The sequence below is a fragment of the Cygnus atratus genome, chromosome 6, assembly GCF_013377495.2.
Source record: "Cygnus atratus isolate AKBS03 ecotype Queensland, Australia chromosome 6, CAtr_DNAZoo_HiC_assembly, whole genome shotgun sequence".
Classification (NCBI taxonomy): domain Eukaryota; kingdom Metazoa; phylum Chordata; class Aves; order Anseriformes; family Anatidae; genus Cygnus; species Cygnus atratus.
In genome coordinates this window covers 25,760,358-25,784,663 of record NC_066367.1, presented here as the reverse complement: position 1 = coordinate 25,784,663, position 24,306 = coordinate 25,760,358, and the positions used below count along the sequence as shown (strand labels likewise).

At 41.0% G+C, this 24,306-nt stretch overlaps 1 protein-coding gene across 1 annotated transcript in view; it reads left to right on the top strand.

Annotated features, from left to right (window-relative positions):
- Positions 1–16,300, top strand: part of SLC49A4 (solute carrier family 49 member 4) — a 62,121-nt gene extending 45,821 nt beyond the window's left edge. Inside the window, exons 7-9 of the mRNA XM_035572139.2 lie at positions 522–649; positions 10,420–10,602; positions 14,290–16,300. Coding sequence (XP_035428032.1) covers positions 522–649; positions 10,420–10,602; positions 14,290–14,405 — 427 coding nt within the window. The 3' untranslated portion in view covers positions 14,406–16,300. The remainder of the gene's footprint in view (positions 1–521; positions 650–10,419; positions 10,603–14,289) is intronic.
- The last annotated feature ends 8,006 nt before the right edge of the window (positions 16,301–24,306 follow it).

The following is a 24,306-nucleotide window of genomic DNA, read 5'->3' as shown; positions in this document are numbered from 1 at the left end:
TAAGCCATTGACAGCTTCATCACCAATGTGTTTTAGGGTTCAAAAGATGTTCCTTGTTATCATCCATCTAGGGACTCTGGTATTGGGAGTTCTGTCATTTCCCATACGAATGAATCATTAAATTTAACTGTCTTGAATGAAATAAATCAGCCTCCTCATATGCTAATTGTGCAGTGTGTCTGCCAAGGGAGACAGAACAGCGGTGTAAGTAGTGGTGTGATGTTGTGCCCAGCAAATGTGGGTGGGAAAAAACCCTTCTTGTATACCAAGTGCTTTCAATTGATGCCTTGAGAATTTTTCTGTTTTAGTTATTTCAAATCCATGGCTCTTGACATCTAGAAATACCACTGTTCTATAAAAAGTTTTATTTCCTATTTCTGAAAATGAGAAATGATTTTTAAATCGTGTTTACAGTTTCCAAAATGTTTAATGAGAATTTAATGAATTAATTGTGAAGCGTTACATTTTAAATAATATGAACAATAACATTTTTACTGTTCTCATCTGTGCTTTTATTTTAGATTTGCAGATTTTATCAGGGGCATGCTGAAATTTATACTGCTGCTGCTTTTATCTGGAGCAACGTTAGCATCAACCTGGTTCACTCTCACCTGTCTAACTAGTGTCACTCATCTGCCTTTAACCACAGGTATTGACAATTATTTTAATTCTTATTATTTATAATTGGTAGTACAGGTACATATTCGCAATCTTAAATCAACTATATTATAACCTGGTTTAGTATCGTTAGTAATGTAGTAATTTTACCAAGAGCAAAGAAAGGGTTTAGAAAACCTATCTGAAATCTCTGTAGCATCTTTTTAGTAACTTCATAAAAAGATTAAAAATAAAAAAGCCCACAGTAGTTATGACAACACAGAGTACACATTTAAGATTTATTCTGGGACTGAGTGCTTTTCTGTTTTGAATGTTTTGGAATAACAATGGTGAGAAATAAAACAAGAAAAATCCTATGAATGGGAGTAGTGTTGCATATAAGAAAAAACAGTGACATGTCTGGAAATTTAGGGTTTTGAAATTTGCATTAGTTATTGAAAGCCTGTTGCAGTTTAAACCAAAGTGAGTCGTGGTATTTTCATTTATGTCTCCACACTGTGCTGACTTCCCCCCCCCCCCCCCCGCATGCAGGTTCAGGGAACAACTCCAGCCCAAAATTAACTCATCCTGCACCTCAAAAGGATGGGGAGAAAGCTGTTGGCAGAAGTGGAGGAAAAGATCAGAGCTGAAGCTTCCAATGGGCTGTGCCCTTATTTGAAAACAAGCACTGCTTAATTTTTTAAATCTGTTGTTCACCTTCCTATTTGCACCAAAAGATTGATACACCTGTGGTCCCAAGACTTTAATTCAGCAGAGTATTGAGTTACTAAACTAAACCATCAAGATTTAAAATATATATTTAATAATTTAATAAAGAATTATAATTGTATTTTAAATATAGTGCCATTTTTGTGATATGCAAGTATACATGTTATAGGAGAAATATTTTTACCCTATTTCTAAGAAAGAAGTTGTGGAAAGTAGTCTATAAAATGCTGTTTTATTCAAATTAACTTTGAGTTTCAGTAAATGTCCTTGGTGCATTGCATGTGTCACAACTATAAACTAGAAGTGCATACAGCAAATTGAAATATATGATCAATTCAGGAGAAACACCATCTGGATGGTGGTTGGTCAAATTCATGATTTATCTTGAAATTTCAACTTTTTTCAAAAATACTTCCACTCAAATAAAACCTAACTTAATAGATAAATCAGACTTCACGGTGGCTATTGTCATAATAAATGACTACACTTCTCCATCAAAGATAAAACAAATGCAATAAAAGCTCTTATTTTTTTGTGCTTGTCTGCTTCATCACTACAAGCCTGCAGTAACGTAAATTTTTACAGTGACTCCATCCTCTGAATTGATGCAACAAGCCAAACACATAAAATACCCCTTCAAGTCTATGCATAAGAATGAAGCAAAGAGGTTTCAAGAGGTGGAAGTCATTATGTATGTACTCACCAATGAGCCAAAACAAAACCGGTGGAACTGATTTTTACTCTGTTAAAGTACTCAGCATGCAATATAGGTTCCATAAGAATTCGTATTTGTTTTTAGGTATTTTTGTGTTTTTTGAAAGATCTGCCACTATCAAGGCCTAAAAATACTGAAGGTATTTAGCGTTTGATAGGAAGTATGCTGAACTAACATCCCCTGATAAAAAAATATAGGGATTGGATTGTTCTTTTCATGCATTTATTGTTTGTTCTAAAATGGATGGTTCCTTAAATTGAGTTGTAAATTATCTTTTAGAGTTTTCTGTCTGTGCTCTAGATGTAACTGTAAATGTTGAAAGCTTTCCTATAAAACACAAGGTGGTTTTGAATAGAAATGCCATCAATATGGTGCATTCCTCTTGGGGAGAGGAAGGGGGAGAGTCGATCAAGGTGTCAGGCACTGGGCCTCAAGGCCTGATGTATAGCTACCAAATAATATTTCCTTTTTCTCCTGTGTCATAATATTTAAACTTCATAGGTAGGTTGGGGAGGTTCCATATCAGCCTTTTCTCATTAAAGTTCATATAAAATAGATGTAATGCGCCTGTTTAATTTAGATTCTTGTACACAGAAAAGCAGTGGTATATCTCTATGAAATACGCTGTTATGGATGAAAACACACAAGCTATTTAAGCTAATTTATGGGACTTCATGCTAGATTATTCCTCAACATAATGATGCAATATGATGATGACCCGTGCGTTCCACAGTAATTGGGAGAAATGGTACGTTTGAATTGATTTTGATGAGCTTCTTTCTTTTTTTTTTCTTCTTTTAATTAAAAGTTTGGGATGTAGAGTATATCAGCCAAAATATAGGAGGTCAAATGCAGGCCGTTGGTTAGTGGCTCTGTGAAGTGGTTTGACATAGCTGGTTCAGTTAGAAGTTGCTCTTCATACTCAGCAGACCAGGGTTGACAGTGAACCTCTAGGTAGTTGTCCTCTGAGTGTTTTTGTATGGTTAAAAGATAGGCAGAGCTAAAGCAGCCATCATTGTGGTGCGTTCTTGTCTGTTGGTGGTTTTTTTTGTGTGTTATTTGCTTTTTTTGTTTGTTTGCTTTGTAGCATTAGTAGTAAAGGTCTATATAATGCTTTGTATCCTAAAGATACTTTGCAGGCATTACTGAACACCTGCTGCAAAGCAGGGATTGGTGTGTTACTGAAGACAACAGGATTTGATGTAGCCAAAAAGTTGAGCACAAGTGTTAGGCCTGGCAGTGCTGCTCAGCAAGGGATGGATTTTGGTCCACACATTCAAATACTGAGGCAGAGCAAACAAGGTTCAAAACTGACCCTCGTGGAAACTTGTGTGGATATACCTTTGATCTTGTAAGGATGTTTTCCCTTCCAACCACGCTAGCTCCCATTCCCTGAGGGGTTGGTTTCCCCCTCCTCTCTTGTTCTGCCTCCAGTGTTGTACTCTTGAACACGTCAGCTTTTGCCCCACAAAACCACAAGCACTGACACATTCAGCAGTGTCTAGAAACTCCTAAAGTAACCCCATGACCTGGTGGGCTGCTGGTACATTTATAAGGGAGCTCTTCCGTTCTTCCACGCAACAGGACAGTGATTTTGATGAGGAAGCAAGACATCTCGTGCAGGTTGTTGTACTGGTCCAGGCATTACGGAAAGCTTTACCCTACAGATGAAGGCAGGTTAGAGAAAATCATCATCCCCTTCATCTCAGCTGATACCTGATTGATCCACAAATAACGTTTGCATCTGTAGGTAGACCTTGCCAGTGGTTTCCCTAGGTCCAAAAATAACCTTTTCCTTTGGTATATGGATATTTTGTGGCATACTTGCTTGTTCCCCTCTTCTGAAAACCCTCTGTCTGTCTCATCTGGTCACCAGACTAAGCACTTGCATGGGTACGTTTGCATGCAGGCATGCTTTTGAAATGCTAAGATGACAAGAGAGTTTGGGCAATTATTCATCATAAAGGAAGGAGAAGAAAATCTCTAAAGACCTTTTTTTAAACAAACAAACAAAACCTCTTTTAATCAGTGTACTTTGTAGCAGTTGTAGTAGTGTCTCGTTTAAATAGTGGGGGGAAGAATTGTATTTAAGAAAATGGTCACAGCAAAATGTTTTTTTTCTGCACTTACATTGTATAATACTCTCCTAATTCCTTGTAAATAGGCACAACATCATCTAAAGATATTTCCTACGAAACGTAATTACTTAGAATGGAGACCTTTAATGCAGATATTAAAAATCAAAGACTGCATTGTGTTTTCTTTAAATGATACTGTTTAGCATTGTTTGTATTGTGTCATGCATGCATTGCTCTGCATTACCATAATATGCTCGGGTTTTCCTCCTGCCACAGTGAGACAAGTTTTCTCTCACTTGCTGACTTCTTAATATATCTCTAAAAGATTTTACGAAAGTGTATTTGGAGTCATATGTATGAACCATAACTGCCAGTGTGGAGAAAAAAAAAAAGCAAGGCAGTAATGATATAGTGCTATCATAGCTACTGTATCATCTGTCTCAAACACCTCTCATCAGCTAATCACAGCTCTTAAAAACCCTTGGTTCTGAAATCAGTTTACATTTTAAGCAAGCATGAATTTTCTTTTAAGAAATTTTAATTTTAATGTATATTATTTGCATTTTCCAGCAAGTTTCAGAGATAATTTTATATAGACATTGAGCATTAAAATAGTTTTCTCCATTGAATTCCCAATACAGCTGCTGATCTGTTTCTCTGTGCCAAGTCCATTGTTAGTTTGCTTTGTACTGAACTTCATTATGTGAATTTATGTACAATGGGATGCTTTGACCCAAAATAATTGTGTAACGCATTGTAACGCTAGTTTCAGTATCTTGCCACTTTGTATAGCTGGTAGGATCTCTGGATACAAATGCCAGCATTTTCCAAAAATTGATATGCAGCACTAGTTGCTTGCAGCTCAGATTGAATGTTTTCAGCATAGCATATCAAGAATATTTATGAGCTAATATTTATGTGAGCACATTCAGCAGAATTTTGCTTTACAAAATCTTTAGTAGTGCTGCATGGCAGATACTGAGCATACTGTGGCAACTCCACGAGTTGATGACTATATTTAGGTTAAGCAGTCTAAACTTTATTTTCAGGTTCACCAGATTGAACATTATAAACACATCTGTCTCCCCGCCCTCATCTACAAAGCACAGTGTTGAAAAAATGTTAATTATTTAATACTGATTGTTTTATTCTTTGAGTTTAATTTCTGTACTATAAACAAGATGTGCTTAGTAAGTATAAAGCATGCTGCCTCAGAGGATAAAAACGGTGGCCCGAAAGCGTGGAGACTTTTTTTTTCCTCCTAGCTTCAGCGTTAACCTGTTTATAGCTGTGGACAAATTGTATTACCCCCCTCCTGTTGTGCTCCAACTCATAAGACTGGAATAATGATCTTTGTCTTCCTAATGGCTTCTTTTCCTGTAAATCCACAATTAATTTTGGTCTTCTTTGAGCACTCTTCTAAGGGTTTTAATTGAAAGCAATTAAAAAAAAAAAAAACAGCGTTAGAGGTAGTGTACAAATTTGGGAAGAGTATTTCAGGGATGAATATCTGTAAATATGGCCACTGTAAATACCCATCAAGAGGAAGCATCAAATATGATTTCTAGTTGTATTCTTCTCCCCTCTTTTCTTGGAGGATCACTTTCTGTGTTTTTTTGTTTTTTAGTTCTCTAAAGTTAATACTCTGCTTTCAAAGCAAGTTCCACTTGTTTTTCCCTTGAGAAGTATATAGAACAAATCCAATTTGATCAGATTTTTGGTTACTTTCGTAACTATCTCATGAGATAAGAATTTGATCAGCACATGCTGGGATGGAAATTTATGCAATGAAACATATTGATGTTATAAACGCACAGTACAGGGACATCTTTCTTCTACTGTTTTTTTGCTCCTGTAAGTGAATTATAGTAAAAATTGCTGTCTTACCTTGAGGCAGTCACATTTCTCATGAAAAAATTGAGGGGGACTTCTTCAGTGACTGTTCTTACCTTGGCCAGTAGCAAGAATTAAGTCATAGGGAAGTTTGTTTCCACTTTAGCAGACTTCAGGGAATTTGATAGGAACTAATTTTGAATTGTTTAGCCCAGTCGTGGAGATACTGAAGTCCACAAAGCATTCATCCGCAGAAGGCATTATCCTTTCATTGTGGCATTTGGGATGCTATTATAATCAACAATAATAAAATGCCCTGGATCTCTGTAGGCTTCACTTTAAATTATATAATGCCCTAGATCTCTGTAGGCTTCACTTTAAATTATATGCTGTGCCCATGAGAACATACTCAGTGGTATTTACTTCCCTGTTTATTTATATGGAATTTGTACGAGTCCTGTCTCAGTTTGGCTGAGAACTATTAAGAAATGTACAGTATTCAATTGTTTCTAGCACAGGACTTTGGAAGCAGATGCTGTACTGCTTGCTTCCTTGCACTTGATATTGCTCTGGAGTATCTGCATTTCTCTAGGAAATTTATCTGCAAAATACTTCTGTAATGAAATAGTGATATTTCATGGTGTCTGATTAGAAATCAGCCAAGATGCATGTGCCAATGGGCTGATAAGAAACATTTAGATTGGTGGAAGTCCCTCCATTAATTTCATTTAGTTTCGGATTTGTCTTTGAAGTTATAGATTAGTGATGGTGTAATTTAAAAGGAAATTTGTAAACATGTTGCAGGACATTCTGGGAAACTCTGGGAGCTGGTTTAAATGTCTGAGAGAGACTTGAGACCCCGTCTGCTGTGTTGGAAGCTCATCTGAGAACAAACAAGCGTACCCTGTCATTTAAATCTCTTCCTTTTTCTAACTCCTAATTTGTTTGTTTGGTTTTGGTACGAAGCTCTTGTCACAGCAGGTAGCCTGAAGAAAACAGTCTGTTTTGGGATACAGGCATCTATTTGCCCTCCTGGAGCTAAAGACCTGTAGCAGGTAGGAAGCCAGGATGGAGCCTAATTTTTTTCTCCTTTTAGTGCTAAGCCACTCTGGCTACATCAGTCCCAAATCAGCACCTTGCTTCTTCAAATGGTAACATCCACAGTGATGTTATCAAGGTGCATTTGGTTCCTTGCTTTCTTCCTGGCAAAGAGAAGGAAAACAGGCACTGGGGAAAGAGCACGAGCTGCATCACACCCCAAGCGGGAATATTACATGGCTAAAAGGAGTTTGAGCCTCCTGCCAGGGCAGCTCCAGGCCAATTCTCTAAAGCAGCTGTGCTTTGGATGAGTGTTTTGCATTTCCTGCTCCTTTTGCGCTGGCCATTTGGTGAAATAGCTGCTTAATTCACATACAGATCTTTAAGATATGACATTAGTCAACGTAGTTTAAAGAAACCCAGCCCAGTTCTCTTACTCATGGATGTCCATACCTGCCACTGTCTCTGCACACCTTTTCACAGAGCTTCACAGACAGTTAATTCCTTAGGCTGTCATCTTTCACTTTTAGAGCTGCTTTTTGTGGTTTACCAGTTAAAAGATGCCATTTCCTTTAGGTCTTAAAACTTGGCAGCTACTGGACACTATATTCTACCTATAATTTTGCGCTGACATTTCCTCTTACTGGTTTCCAAATGTGTGTGCGTGTATACATGCAGCTTGTTCTTTACGTATTATCTGTGATCTCAGTAGAGGCTTTTAAATTGGTACTCAGCTGGCAATTTTGTGTGCATGTGAGGCAGATAAACTTTGGGGGAAAATAGAAGGTAATGCTAAAGCTGCATTGGTCCTGGGAGCGTGGAAGCGCATGTTGTGTGCTGGTGGGTGTCCTTGCATGGCTAAAGCAGGCTGAAGTGACAAGGGGACATAAGGATGCAGTTCCTAAAGGACGGTTATTGTGTTTGTTTGCTTACAGACTAGTCATCTTAATCATCTTAACATGCTTTAGTGAGCGATGAGCAATAATGTAATAGGGCTAGCATATTTTTAGACTATCAAATTGGTTTGGGAGGGTGCTATTTGTTTTATGGAAACTTTTGTACCTACTGTACTGGATAAAATAGGAGGTCTTGATAATTTGCTGTTAATCTTAGATGCATATTATTGTCTTCAGCTCGAGCAGATCTGAGTTTCTGAAAACGGTATGTCCAGAGATCCTCTCTGTTCAGAGGCACACAGTCCCCCTGTCCCGGCTGTTGCAGTCGATGGAGGTTTCAGTCGTGCTGTAGGGGTTTTGCCTCCACTGCAGTGTGTAAGCACCTCCACTTTTGCTGGTGCTCGTTCTCTGTGAGCAGCTTCATGACTATTTCCACCGTTTTCCACTGTTTGAGGCTTCTAATATAGAATTCCGTATTTACCTATGGCTATCTTTAATTGAGGGTAACGAGAGGCAGATGTTTGCTTGCCTTCAGAGGTTCTTGCATTTCATTTTTGTGTTGGTTTCTCAAGCCAACACAGATTTCACATAGCTGAATGCAATGTTCACATTTGTTGGGTACATCTGAAAGCAGTTACAGAGAGTGAGAGCAATGTGCTGTGTTTGAGGTAAGCAGGGGTTCAAAGAGAAGTTTATGAAACTTTAAATACTGAGGACTTCCAGCAAAAATCGAAAGAACTTGTAGCTAGAAAATCAGTTATTCAGTTTAACCTAGAAAAACCCATTAGGAAGAACTTCCTAATAAGGGTGGTGGTTGTTTTTTTTTCTTTAGCAGTTTTTTTTCCTTGCTCTCTGCAAACTGTTGGAACATACCTTGCATCAGTTTCTTTGACTTTCACTCTGCAGTTTATAAGAAAAGAATTTGAAAAGTAAAAAGTTACCTTGGATCTTTTTTATCGTAAACAACTCAAAGCATTCTGGTATGTTTTGGGGAGGGGAAGGGAGTGGAGGAAGAGGGGCCAGCTGTCCCTCCTGAAGTTATGCCATCTATATCAGCTTTCTGTCTGAGTCTTCTGTCCTTGTTTTCTTGTCCAGTCAAATCCTCTGTAGAGAAAGAAATGTCTCTGTGCCTTGGAAGCAAACCACATCAGATGACGGATCTGATAGATAGACCTTTCTGCTGTAGCTTTTAGCGCTTTTTTCTCTTTCCCATAATTCATGTTTTAACAAATGATTGTTTTTATTTTTAATTTTAAGGTTCTTTCAAGTTTCCTGCTTCCTAACAGTTTCTCAGTTAAAAGGGTTAGCAGTGCTTAACAGAAGATGAAGCAGAACTTTTTCAGTTTTCCCCTTTAAAAGACAAAAGAAAGTAAATAAAACTAAGGAAAGATTTTCTATTTTATATAAACATATACATCCATACGACAAAAATTGTCTAAGGATTTTGCACCATGATGCAGTGAGATGTTATAAATAGTTTTCCTGTGACTTAACGCTTTTGCTTCTGAAAAAAAAAATTCTCTTCACTTTCTTGCCATTTTGATGGAAACTTCAGAAATTCTTCCAGACTTGTCCGCACTCCAAGCCTTCCAAATTGCTTCTTTATGCTTTGTTTTCTTGACTGGTAACGTCAGATTATAGAGGCTGCAGGTCAGGAAGTCGTCTTCTTCCCAAGACAGCACTTAGAAATGTAAATAAGTCTGTGCTAAATAGTACTAAATTCTTTTGAGGTTTTCTTTCTTTTTCAGAAATAGATCTAATAGTAGATAATATAGGCATATTAAGACTCTATGTTAAGATATTAGGCACTGTGAAGTATTTGGCATTGTCAGAAATCATAGAGCAACATATCTAAGGGCACTGAAGAAACATTTGTATTCTTCTATTATTTGTTCAAGAAAAATGTTACACACTGGTGGAAAAATTTGCGTTATCAAATATGTCCCATTCCTTCCAGGCACTGGGTGCCCTTCATTTCCTATCAAAGCCAAAAGAGATTCAACATGTGCCTCTCAGGCCACGATGAATACTAATGTCTTGATATCTCGTAGATCATTAGTATTTATTTGTAAAATGGAAGCAAAATTAGTTCTGACCTTTAGAACTAAGCCAAAAGGTTAATCCATGTCCATTTCCAATTCAAAGCATTAATTGCTCCCCTCTCTAATTGTGTATAGGACAACAGTTACTGTTCATTTCAGAGAGAAATCAAACTGTAGCTGAAGGTTTGCATTCATAATACTGTTTTGTTTGCTTCTACAATTGAATTCCACATCACAGAATTTGTCTTTGCAGGTTCAGTTTAAAAATAAATTAAAAAAAAAAATCTGTTATTCTGATGTATTTATTTATTTTAAATCAATGCTTCCTTTCTGCCTGAAACTAGTGGTATGTTATATACTTTATGATAAACAGAGGATAAAAATAAGTTTATGCATTTTTCAGTTGCTCAAATATTAGTGTTCTTGGGAGCTCCAAATATAGACAAACAATGCCAGTGTGAAATTAACAGCTGTTTTTGTTTCTCTTACAGCTACACTGTACACATCCTGCATTTTGTTGGGTATATTTCTCAACAGCAGCGTACCAATATTCTTTGAGCTCTTTGTGGAAACGGTCTACCCCGTTCCAGAAGGAATTACCTGTGGAGTTGTCACCTTTTTGAGTAATGTGTTTATGGGAGTGCTCTTGTTTTTCCTCACATTTTACCATACAGGTAAGAAATACAGACAGGTAAGAAATACAAGCTACTTTGAAAATATAATTCTCCATGAACACGTAGCCTTGTCAGTAAGGGGAGGATTTGCACGTACGATTTCTGTTAATAACCAAACACACTAATCCCCTTTGTAGTAGTAAGGAGTAACTTTGTTCTTTTCTACATGCTTGCTAATAAAAAAACCAAGATGCTTTTGTGCAAGATATATGTAGTCGTGTACCACTTAGAATTTATTGTAGCCAGAAACCATCAAGATACACAATCATCATATTTTTATAACTATTTAGAATTTTATAAATTTTATAGATAAATATTTACTTAAAAACTTTATAAAAGCTTATTATTAATGGAAAATATGGCCATTAGTATTGTTTTTATCTATGCATGTTCAAAACCAAAACACAGCTAATCCAATCTCATGCTTCAGAGTATAAACGTATGGCCCAGGAGGGTCAGAGAAGAAATGCCCTGTTTTGTGGTCAGCTCTGTTCAGTGAGTCGGGCATGTCATTAGGGACAAGAAAGAGCCTCTCTTTTGACCACTGCTCAAAGACAATATTTCTTTAGGTAATACAGTGGCCCAGTGAGGCAGAACAGTGTATTGTTTGATACCTGCATCAGCTTCTTCAGACTGTCTCATCTCTAGAGTATTATTAGCTTCCTCAGAACTCATACTTGAAACTTGCTATTTAAGAGGAGGCTGAGGGGGACCTCATCACTGTCTATAACTACCTCACAGGAGGTTGCAGAGAGAAGGCTGTTGGTCTCTTCTCAGGTGACAAGTGATAGGCCTCAAGTTGCACCGGGGGGGTTTAGGTTGGGTGTCAGGAAGAATTTCTTCTCAGAGGGTGGTTAGGTGTTGGGACAGGCTGCTGAGGGGGAGGTGGTGGAGGCGCTATTCGTGGAGGTGTTTAAGAGATGCGTGGATGTGGTGCTTAGGGACGTGGGATAGCAGTGGACTTGTAGTGCTAGGTGCATGGTTGGACTTCATGATCTTATAGGTCTTTTCCATCCTACATGATTCTGTGCATGGTTCCGTGATTCCAAGCTGCAAAACAAGAACCAGTCTTTCTTTAAAGTGGAAGTGATCCTTATTAGCGGTTTTTGAAAATGTAGATATTGGGTTTATATTTTGTTGTCACAATAAATGTTTGCTTCATGGCACAAGATTTGCAAAACAGTGTTTTACTTTTGCTGTGGAAGGATTAAAAATTGAGAACTTCTATATCAAAGCATTTACTTCTTAAGATGGTTTGTTTTATAACCTAGAGGACACTGACAAATTTCAGCATGAATTGTGCTTGAAATTATGAAGGTCACAGTGTGGGGCAACTTTTCAAAGTGGTTTGTGCATCTTTCTGATAAGGAACTGTAAGCAGGTTAACAATGACATTCTTAGTTATGTTCTGTGAACACAAGAGAGAATTTTTTTTGTTCGTTTGCTTGTTTTTCTTTTTTTCAAGGTTCCATCAAAATGCATTGTTGTTTAAAAAAAAAATATCCACACCAGCCTCTGGTGGTTTGATGTTTAGTCTTGACTTTTTAAAAAATGTTTCTATGCTTAATATTAATTGGTGCGAACTCCTTTCACATATACTGTTATTTCCAACATTTCTGCCTGAGCCGAAAAGATTATACAGAATACTCTGAGGATATTTTCATCATTTTTCAGTCCAGTGTTCTGAACTGCTTAATAATTGAGGATTGGGATACAATGCATCTTACTGTTTTCATTGTCTTAACTTCCCTCTGACTAAACAATTATGGTAAAGTGAATTTATTCCCTAATAAATAGGGTATTTGAGGCCATTTTTTTCCTCTAGTAAATCTTTCCCCAGCATGTATCAGTAAATACAGGTAAGGGTAAACCCATACACTTGGAATCTTTTCCCTATTTCTGCAAAGGAGGAGGAACATCTGTTTGTGCTCAGGATGATCCATTTGCAGTGATGCAGTAACAGAAATGATCAAAACTACAAATGTTATGTGATTGCTAGAGGTGATCAATGCCAGTGGATGCTATTGCTCCTTTGATAAAAGAAAAATCCTTTAGAATTTAGATAACGATCTTAAATACTTGTTTTCCCTTTGATTAAAATACATCTTCTAATGGCATCTAAGAAGTTTATGAGTAAATCAGAACTCAGTCAAGTTTATCTTGTTCCCTCAGTCTTGCTTTTTAAGCCAAATAATCTTTCAGTAGTTTTAATTCTATTTCTTTTTCTTCTCATACTTTGACATTGCAAAGGCTGCAAAAGAACCAAGCCCTTGAAACTTCAGAGTGCGGTGAAGATTTTGGTCCAGCTGACTCAGTTAAGAAAGGGAAATGAAAACCTTTCAGAAACCTCAGCATATTTTCTATTGCTGTGTTTTGAGACAAAAAGCCTCAATCTCTGGATGTGGTTTCCTACAGGGAGTTCCAAATAAAAAAAAAAAAAAAAAAAAAAAAAAAAAAAAAAAAAAAAAAAAATCACCCTTTAGCTTTGTGTGATCAATATGTTAGCATGAATCTCCAAATTCTGGGCCACAAAACACGTGAAGGGTTCAAAAGGAAAATGTAATCTTTTAGGATATATGGGTTAAAATATGTTTAGTCCAATTAAGCAAGGGTATTGATCACTTCATATAGAAAATAGCAAAGCATTTGCCCATGAACAATGTAGTCTTCTCCAAGCCTAGGAAAAAATTATTAACATTTTATTAACAAGATTACTGCCTAACCAAATCTGTAAGCTTTTGGGGAGAGGGTGTTGCTGAAGACTGCTGGTTTTGGGGGGTTGGTTTCTCAGGTTTTCTGACTCTTACCCTTTGCATTGTGTAGTGTAAATTGTGTGTTCTCTATTAGCAATATAAATTTTAGATTTCTGAAAGTAATGGTGCTGAGGTCTTAATTATGATTTATTCAGACCTTGAGGGAGAACTTAGTTTCTGTAAAATAAATAAAACAATAATAATAAAAGAACAATAAGAATATATATTTTTAAATGAAACAAAATAGTTTCCAGTAAAAGTAATGCTTCATTAAATTAACAGAATTAAAAGGAAAAAAGGGGTTGTGGTGCACTTGTTTTTGAATAAAACTACTTAATTGTAGTCAAATATCAGAAAATAGGATTTCTTGAACATGGAACATGCGCTTTTAAAAACAGTATGTTTTGTCTAACAGCTAAAGAGTCTTCTGAAGAACTGTTCGTGCAACTAGTTTTAAATTGCATTGATTGCACTGTTCACAAGGTTCGTCAGAGGAATTAGTTTTCCCTCTTCAGACTATGTAGCAGGTTTGATTCAAAATCAAACCCTGCTGCTTCTTATGCTTTTAATTTGTTTTAGTTTTCAATCCATAGAAATCAAAGAACTAATGAGTAGAGTGTTCAGAAGTGGTTTATTCTCCATTAGCAAGGATAGATTTTTCGCCCCCCATTCTCCATTGACAGGTTGAATAAGAAGCATTAACATTAGCTGGAGGCATTGGTTTTATATATATATATAGAAGTCGTTCATGGAGGAGTCTCAGACCATGTTAACAATCTATTGATTGCAGAGCTGGCAAGTTTTTGTTAAGAACACAGCAACTTCAATCAAACCCACCAGCCATGTTTCTTACTTGGAGTATTACAAGTTTAGGTAGCTTTAAACACGGAGCGTGTTGGAAACCCTGACATCGAGTCTGTCTTCTGCTTTACAGAGTTTTCCTGGTTCAACTGGTGCCTCCCAGGATCGTGTCTGCTCAGCCTGCTCCTCATCCTGTGCTTCCGAGAATCCTATGACAGACTCTACCTCGACGTCGTTGTCTCTGTCTGATAACGCAGGACTGCTGACTGGTTGGAAGAGACTGAAAGTTGATTTTGCAGTCTGCACATCTTCCTGGATTTGCACAGCTGACCAGAGGAAAAACAAAGAAATTACAAGACTTAATTATGGCTTTATTAGAGAGTGAGGGACAGGTTGTTTCTTATGTTCAAGACCCCCTTGATTTGCATTAATTACGGGCAGATAAACATGGAACTTGAGTGGTGATGAAGATGCCTGAAATGCACAAAGAATATATCTGATGTACAGGTACCAGTGTCAGAACTGGAGTTCTCTATTTAAAAGGCTGTTCGTGTAGCAGTGAGATGTATGAGTCTGTGTGTGTGCGTGTGTGTGCCAACTCAAGGTTGTACACACTGGGGTACCAGTCACCTTCAAGTCTTCTATCAGAATAAGTATAGTGAATAATCTCAACAAAAGGAAAGGAAAAAAAAAAGGAAAAATCTTTTTTTATAAATCTCTTTTAAATTGCTAGTCACTTCTATAACAAATGTCCATTAAACAGTTAAGCTAAAATAATTTGGTGCTGTACACTACATTTACATTCTAATAAAGTGATTTCTGATATAAGACACTGGTACCAGGGTTTTTAGCCATACTAAAATCCCAGTCAATCCTTGCGATGTTGTTAGAGGTTTGTTTATCACCCTGGAGCACGTGTATGCTGAACGATAGCCGTAGCTGCCACTGAAACGTAGCTGCAACTGCAACCAGCAGTTGCCTCTGAAATACTGCCACAGCTCTGTATGTCCTCAATGCATAGCATCTGTAGTATCTCAGAAGTTTACTGTAGAGTCACTCTTGGTAAGTGTTGCTGTTCTAAAGGCCACCGCTGTCTCACCTTTCCATCCCCTGTCTCCAGTACTGCCTTTTGTTTCTATTTACTGTGAAAACCTGTTCATGCCGCTAAATACTGTTGGTGTGGATGTTCAAGTCCTGGTCGTTCTCTTCTGATACCCTAAGGTGTGCATGGTTTCTAGGATTAGTTTATAACTGAGGGTGCCTAAGCAATACTCTTTGTTAACCCAAGTCTTTAAAAATCACGGTTTCCTAAAAAAAATGTTTATAGTTTGTTGGGGTGCCCTGATGGCGAAATGACAATGAGTTTGACAATGAAAAATAACTCATGGGTTTTGGCATAATATGGGAAATATAATGCCAGCTCTTTTTATCAGTAGTGATTTGTGGTCGTTCTGGCCCTTACTTGAACATAAATATTGAAGACACTTTGAATAGTTTTTTAACTCAATTTTAAACCTGCTAATAATTTCTTAATTATCTGCTTGGATTTCAGTTCAGCATTATTTACAGTATTCCCCATGTGTGTGTTCTATGCTTTCTTAGGTGTGTGTGTGTGCGTGCATATTTATATCTATGTATACACAAATAAAGCTTATATATATATATATATAATAATATATATAAGTTATATAAGGGTATGTGTTTACATAGGTTTATGTTAAATAATTGTCTCTGGATGGTGGTGGTATGCCACTGTTTGTAACTGAACCAGTCACTGCCATGAACAAAAATGCATACATAGGCTGTCTGTGACATGGTTTATTTTTTTCAGGGGGTGAATGATTTCCTACTGTAGCTATTTTATAATATGGAGTGCGTGCACATGTTAGAGGAGGTTGGTGTGCAGAGTTCTTCGTCGATAGAAGTTTGAATCAAACGCCCTTTGCTCCTACGTGGGGCTCTCCTCTGCCACTCTTGAGTGATACAGACACTGTAAACTCACTCAAATAAAACCTGATCTGAGCGCTACCTTTCCGACATGTATCCATTCATTGTCTTCTCATTTTTCAGAGAGAACATGCCACTAATACCTTCAGCTCAGGAGTGTATTTGTGCAGCAAAATAAAGCAGATGCCATGAAACAGCTTGCTTTTATGTTTTCAGATGTATTTACTGTAGTAAGTAGCAGAAGATTGACTTAGCTCATTGCCTATATCAGTGACTAAATGATCTTTTTTTCCCCCTCAGAACAGGTTCTTTGTAGACAATGGAGCTAACCTACATAGAGATAACTTAATCGATCTATCAATCACGTTCAGAACCACTGGCATCATCCTTTCATCGTTTTTCAGATGGATGGAATTAAATGTCCAACTCCTTTTTACTATGTTTTAGTGCCTGGAATAGTTTCAGTATCCAGTAGCTGTTGCTACCTATTGTTTTCTGAAAAACTAGGATTGCTTGCCAAGAATTTGATTGTACTTGCATTGTCATGGCAGAATTGCAAGCTCGGATGGCTCTTCAGAGCTCTACTTCTGCAATTTACTGTAGCTATATTAGGATTAAAATTGCACAGTTCAGGCACTGTCCCGAGTGACAGAGATTTCTAATCCTTTCACTGTCCAGACTATTTTAAGGTGGAGGAGCACCTGAGGCAGCGTTCAGACGATAACCTATTCTTCCTCTGTTTCAGAAAGCAGTGAGCAATTCAAAATATTTGGCAGTGCTGCCAAATCTAGACTCTCTGTACCGTCAGGGGAGAAGACTGAACATCTTGTTTTAAGCCTTGTTGAGTGTTTTCCTGATTTGTTGTGAATTGCTTGCTGCTCCCCTGAACCTTAGATGCTTTTGATAGAAGTTTCTGTGTCTGTCTTGGGCACTGTAATGTGTGGTCTTAATTACAGCCCTCAGCACCTCTGCATCGAAACAGAAACGTTATCCAGAGCCGAGCAGTACAACAGGACACTGCTGGAGGGGGACCCGTGCCGTGACTGCAGGCACCAGTCTGCAGTCCGGCCTCAACCAGAATTCCCAGCAAATCTGATGGAAATCTTCCTGAGTGAAAACCGAAGGATTGCTCCCAAATTACTTGAAGTTGCTGAGGACACTGCTGCATTCCAGGCACACAATCTTTAGGTCTTTATTAGATTAGCAAGTCTGGCTTGGGACAGGAGGTAGGGATTGCAAATGTACTTGCTGAGATATCTCATAACTTATCCTCATTTGTGATCGTCAGCATCTTCCTCCTCTGGAGGAGCAGTACATCTCATGTTAGTAACCCAAATGAAGCTTTGGGAATATTTCTTGGATAAGGGTTATCAGATAGGTACATCCTTGTTGGGATCTGCCATGGGTAAATGGTATCAATTACTGATAGTTCTCTCTAGAACTTGTGAATGAGTAACAGCAGGATTTGTTTGGGTTTTTCTCTAAATGAGACATTGTCTAGCACTGTCACAGAATAGCTGGAATTGGCTGCTGCTTCACCTCTGACTTGCAAACAGAGGAAGGTGCTCTGAGAAGTTACAATATTTATTTCTCTTCACGGCACTTAAGTTCATGGCCCAGGAGAGCAATTTTTCCCTGCAGTGCAGAACCCCTTGAACTACAAATAGTTGTGCTATATTTTATACTGAAAATGCTAGGGAGGATGCACTGTAGTTGCTCCCCTCTCTTTAATAAACCTTCATTTCAAGTAGTTACACTCTGGGCTGCCTCTGGGATTTCTGGTTGGCTTGCTAATAACTCTAAATCTGCTTGGCTCACTAATAACTCCAAATTCATCTTCCAGTTCTGCTGGCTTTTCTTCTTGCTAGCTCTGGAGCTGCGCTAGCATTCACGCTGCTAATGAGGAAGCTCAGGTTTAGAAGAAGTTGGCTCTGCTTCGGGCACTGTTTACTGTCTCTCTTCCCTGTTTTTACCCCTTAATTTCCTTTTTCTTTGCTTTGCCAAGTGGCCTGCTCCCCTGTGTTGGTGGCAGTGCAGGTACTGTGGCAAAAAGCTTCCAGGTTCCCAAATCGATTTTAGAGGGATGGGTCCCATCTATTTAATATGTATAAAAATAGTGATTTTTAGAAAATCACGCAAGCTGGAGGAAGGTGCAGACCCGAAAGATTTTACATGTGTGTGAGCAGTCTGCTGCAAAGCAGGCACTAATGTGCCTGAAACTCACAGACTTGGCTCCTACACCTAGACAGGCCCAACTGATATGGACCGTGCTTGCTGTGGCTTCAGGTTTGCAGCATTGTGTTCAAACCATCTGACAGCTCAGAAATGCGTAGGAACAAGATGTCTTTCATCTTCAAGTGAGTTAGAAAATCCTGGGCAGCATCTGTGTTTGCAGCCGTAGGTCTGGGGGGACAGGCTGATGGACTGAATAAGGGAGGGAGGGGTTTCTGGAGGGCATTTCAGCACTGAAATACTGTGGTGAGTTATCAAATGCGTAGAAAACCTGAAGTTTCCTGGTGATGGAGATGTTAATTTATGGCCTATTCTACAGTAAACTTAGCAAGTGAATGCATAGCCTTGCACCAATATAATTAAACTGACTTGATTGATATTTGTATATTGTCTGTTAGTAGAAAGGAAAGTGCTGTTAAATGTGGGGACTCATGGAAATATGAATGGGGATTATACAGTTTGCACAGAGAATTTAGCTGTCCCGTAATGCTCTGACAGCAGATTTTTAATCGTTAATCCTCATTTCTTACGTTAGGTCACTTTCAAATGTTAATTAGCATCTGTGACAAAGACATTCCAGGTGGGACTTTTTAGGTCCATTAGATTTATTTTTTTTCCCAAGATTACAGTTATGGATTTTGGTAATAATTTGGCAAGGCAACTGCTCCGCTTGTACGTTGTGTTTGGTATTGATTTCATGTCTGGTGTCACTGCTCCTAGCACTGCCGAAGCACCAGGCTGTGGGAGCGGGGGACGCGGTATAGGTGAGGGTGTGAGAGAAGGCGCCCTGCAAAAATGAACAAGTTCCTCTTCCACCGTATTCCTTGGGCTCACAGAAGGGGAGCACACCTCTGAGAGGCACACAGATGCCTCCTGCTGTGTTTGTGCAGGGGAGCTTTGGTACAGACACACGCTTCATGCATTTCCCTGCAACTGTTACCACTGCCCTGTTGTTTGTAGGTGGCACTGGAGAATCTGCTTCTCTGCACCAAGGAGTCACTTTGGAGCGTGGAGTTTCAGTAGAGAAGGCAGCAGGCGCAGTAAAACTCAGATGATGTCAATCTGCTTATAATTCTTACAGTTTGTGTTTCGAGGCAGATGAAACCAATAAATAGAGGAGGAAATGTAGTTCTATCCAAAGTTTTGACAAGCAAAAGCAAACATTTGCACAGATGTGCTGGCTCCTGCCTTTTGTTTGGGATCACAATATGTTTAGAGCAAACCATACCCACCCCAGAAGCCTTAGGCACCATGCTCCCTGTGGTTGGGCGTCCTGTAGCCGTGCTGTGGAAGCTGCTGTGCCTGGGCTGAGGGGAGGGAAGATCAGTGGGGATTTGCTGCAGCCAGGGGCTGCAGAGGTGCTGTGGCCCTGGGTCAGTGCAGGAGGGATTATCCTACAGCCCCCTCGGAGCTGTTGTAGCAGGATCTCTTTTCCAGGGCTGCCTCCTCCCTCTGCAAAACATTTCTAATTCAGTTACTCCAACTCCAGGCTCGTAGAGCTAAATCCCTTTTGAAAACTTTAGTTCTGCTTTTCAACTGCTTTCTGGTTCGGAGTTTGGGATGGGCCTCTCATTCTCCCTTCCTGTGGGTGATCTGCCCTTGTGGTGCTTCTGGAATGGCGAGGGCTTGGCCTGCACGTTCATGGCCAGTCCTGCTGCTGGGCCTCCCTCCTCGAGGCATTTGTTCCCTTGGCACTGCCTGACCAGCACTGAGCAGAGCGGGCAGGAAGCGTTGGGGTGCCTGGGGCCCCCGCTGCCTTCTCCCAAACCGCCTCTGTGTGAGGCTTCTGGGTTTGCCTCTGGGCACTAACAGAAGGTGAAGGGGGAGACATCCGGGCTCTCCTAGGTGGCTTCAAAGGCTTCCTTATGAGCATGGTTCACTCCTGGAGTTCATGGACTCCCTCAAGGACGAGGTTTTTCATCTGCGGCATGGTTTGTGCTGGAGCAGGTACTGGCCTGGCGCACGGCTTGCAGTCGCTGGCTCCTGAGGTGCAGCGGGCAGGGAGGGGGCCTGCGCTCTGCTACGAGAGCTTTTCCTGTATCACACCACCGCCTTCCCCTGGGATTTCTTCACTACTTGTATCTGGACAGGCTTCTTATGCTCGCTCTGTACTGCTACATGAAGAAAATACCAGGGGCAATCCTCTCTTCTTAGGGAGAGCTTTTCCCTTTAGGCTCAGGCCCTTTCTCCACCCTTAATCTGTCCTCACTGACAAGGCCCAAGCCCCGTTTTCCCCCAGAGGTGTCAGGCAGGCTGCCTCTGTCTGTGACATTTGTTTAATTAAGGTCTCATTTGCCTTGCCCAGCCTAACAGCTGGGTCACAGTGAGCCCTCAGAGGCCTTGGGCACTGTCCCGCAGCCCAGGCCTGGGGAGCACCACAGGCAGCTCTCTCACAGCTAGGCCCTTCCATTTTACCCCTGTTTGTACGCGTCCCACTTTTGTAACTTTTTAAATGATTTGATAGAGTTTTATTTTGAGGTAAATTCTACTTTTTGTATGCAATATTCTGAGGTGATGTATTTTTATTTTTAAGAAAATGATGTTTAAACTACTATATACCTGTCACTGTAACACACCCTCTGTGTCATCTCTTTTTAAAACTGGAATCTCACCATGACTTGTGTGTTCCTTCTCGTAATGCTTGTTGCACATTAAAGAGGTTACTCAGCTGTGCTGCCACTAGTGTTCATTAATTAAAAAACAAACACACAACAAGGGAATCATTTATTTCTGCTGTAACATTGCTGAAAAATACTGAAGATATTGCTGCACACTGGAGAGTCCTGTCTAAAGGACTGAGCCCGACCCCTGGGAGAGCAGAGATCAACAAAGGGAGGTGGAGGAGACTAAGGGGATGGGGGCAGATGGGGTTCAAAGAAAAAAAGGGTATTTTTTGATCCTAGCTCCATCCCCACAGCGCTTTTGTGCAGCCTCTGCTTCCTCCCACCACGTTTCTGATTCCCCATCCAGTTGCATCCATGCTCCAGTCTCAGGATGGTGCAAGCTGGCTGGTTTCTGTAATTGCTACTGTATCAGTCTGAGCTTTTGGAAAGGATGCCCTTCATAATTCCCTTACTTGTGTTTATTCTTTATTTAATTGAAACAGGCCCAGCCTGGGATCTCTTGATCCATGTTTATTTTCTAGGACCGGCTCTTCAATAACGTCCTGACCACTTACCACGGCAAGTTTAAAATAGCCTCACATCCTATTAGTGCCGGGAAGAAATCTGTCAGCTCTGGTATCGTGGAATATCTGGGCCCCACTATTCTTAGCAACAGCCTCTTTCCAGGCTATATATGGGAGCTTGAGGCTCTTTCACCATACAGCTCCTGGTCGTATTTATCTTTGCGGTGCTGCAGAAGCTGCAGAAACCTCTGTGCTGGCGGAGAGCAGGGCCAGGGGTCCAGCTCAGATCCACGCCCTGGCTTTGTGTATTGCCAAGCCCTCTATGCTCAGCCTTGCTCAAAGAGATTTTTTTTTTTTTGCCCATTTTCTATTTTAGCTTTGTTGTTGAAATCTGCCTCCCTGGTGTGTAAAGGATGTTTAGGCTCTCTGACTGTCTGCTTGCTGTCTTTGTGCTGGCCCAACCGCGCAGGCTGGGCTGCGGCTGCTGCCTCCTGTGGAGGTCAGCCTTGGGAAAGGGCTGCGAGAACCACCTTCGCTGCCAGGAGCCAAACGAGCATGGGAGCGCGGCCTGAGAGCTGTGAGGCATGTACCAGAGCTGTGTCTGTCCATCCTTCCCTCCCTTCATCCACCTGGCTGCAGACCTGCAGTGGCAATGAGCAGCAGGAGGGGATTCAAACCCCTCTCGGGGAAACACCGTCCTGGTCAGGCACTGGTGCAGCCACAGGAGACCCCTCAACAAACTGTTGGCAGAGCGCCCCAAAACTCAGGCTATCCTGTACGTGCTCCCCAACTGGCCTTTGATTGCAGAGCTGGGGTTTGGGATTACGGAGGTAGCTTTGTGGTTGAGTTTTGGTGCCAAATGAGCATCTCGGTGGGGTGAAGGAGCTGGCGGGTGAAGGAAACGGCATCTTTGGAAGCTTTGTAGTGAGTGCAACAAAAGCCTGTGTTAAACCAGAGCAGCCTTATACAGAAATAGATGTCTTCATTGCCCCTGGAGCATGAAAGAAACCTTTCAGAGAGGGATTTTCAGGATGGGGCTATGCTAAGGCATTGCAGCTCCTCTTACCATGCACTTCTGTGGTACCAAAGGCTGATTTTCATGGCTTGGGGCACGAGGTTGAACCTGCTCACCCGCTCAACTCACTGCTCCCCGGTGCAGCCTCCAGACGGGGAGGGGGGGGTCTCACCCTAGCAGCCGGCGGTGAAGGGCAGAGGGCGAGGCGCTCACCCGCGGAGCGGCTGTGAGTCGGCATGCAAATGGGCACAACATAAACACAATTTCAGCAGAGCTCCCGTGAAGAAACCTATGAACAAAACCTGTTGTTACTAAGACATGCAAAAACAGCAAACAGTAATGTGGCTGCTGCCAGAGCAATAAAAGCGCATCAGCGTTGTGCCTGGTCTCTCGTACAGATCGCTCGCTTATGACATTAAATTAAGTGCTGCAGAAATGGGGATAGTTCTCTCTGCGGCCACTGATGCTTCACATCATGGAAATATCAAATGTTTCTGGTGGCTGGTCATTACCCTGCGCTGGGAAGCGGAGCAGTCCCTTGCTGGCTCCGTTACGACCATGGCAGCAAGGAGGTGGAGGGATGACAGAGGTGCCGAGGTCGGATGCTTCGATCCGTGCCCGCATGGCACCATCCCCACTGATGCCAGCCCTGGGTGCAGGAGACACCACGCTGTCCCCGAGGGATGGAAAGCCAGGAGCACATCTTGCTTCCAGCTAATTGCTGGTTGAGAAGCTGTGGAATTTGACCTTGAAAATCCTTTTGTCTGTAGAAAACTTACTCTGAAGCATGACAGCGGCAGGGCACAGCTCCCCAGCCAGGAGATGCTGCTGCAGCCAGAGGAGTCTCCAGCTGTGCAGGGGACACCACAACCGCTGCTGTCGCCTCAGGGACCCAGCGAGCTGCAGCCTTGGTGGTTTATAGAAGCCTGAAGTATGGCAGTGGTGGATGGACGTGGCCTTCAAAACCTGGTTCTCCCCATTTTCAACAATTTAAGGCATTTATTATCCGTCCTCACCACAGATTCTGGGAGCAAGGTGGGGGTGGCAGTGGTGGCATTGCTTTTTTTGCTTTCGGGATCAGATCCGGGCCGTGCTGAAAGCTGCCTCGCTCTTGACTAATCTGCAACTCAGCTTGCTGAACAGAAAGTGCAGTGACAAATCCACACACGTGCAGCTTTATGAATGAACCAACCAAAACACGTTGAAACGCATTTCAGCTGTTAGCAGAACAACATTTTTAATGACTCGCCAAAGCTTTTAGTAATTGAGCTGCATGTTTGAGAGCACGCGGTCTCTCAGATTTATACTGGAGAGGAGAAAAACCAACCACGAGACGCCCTGGGAGCCGATGCTTTTGCGGCGGGAGTCTGGAGACCAGCAAAGCCAGGCGTGAAGCCCAGCAGTGGGCTGAGGCCCTGTGGGCAGAAGATGAGGATGGCCAAAACAGCAGAAGGGGTTGCTGTGAGCTGAACCCTGGTGTGGCCAGGAGCAGCCCGGCTGCAGAGCTCGGCAAAGGGACAGTGGGGAACCTGTGGGATAACCCAGTGTCCCCCGGTCCCTACACACAGCCAGGAATTACAAAGGGAGAAAAGCGCTGGGGTGTGTGGTGAAGGTGAGAGAACAAAATGCACCGGGGCTGCGAGCGAGGCTGTTATGTTAATGAATCAAATTAGCACCTAGGAAAAAAATGTTGTGGTAGGCAGATTTTAAGGAAATTGGAAATAGGCTCCGACGTGATGCTTTGCTCTAATTGTGCGCAGAGGTGTCTTGATGCAAAACAAACACATTCCAAAGTGGTCTCTCCGTGTTATTCTGCAAACTAACTGAAA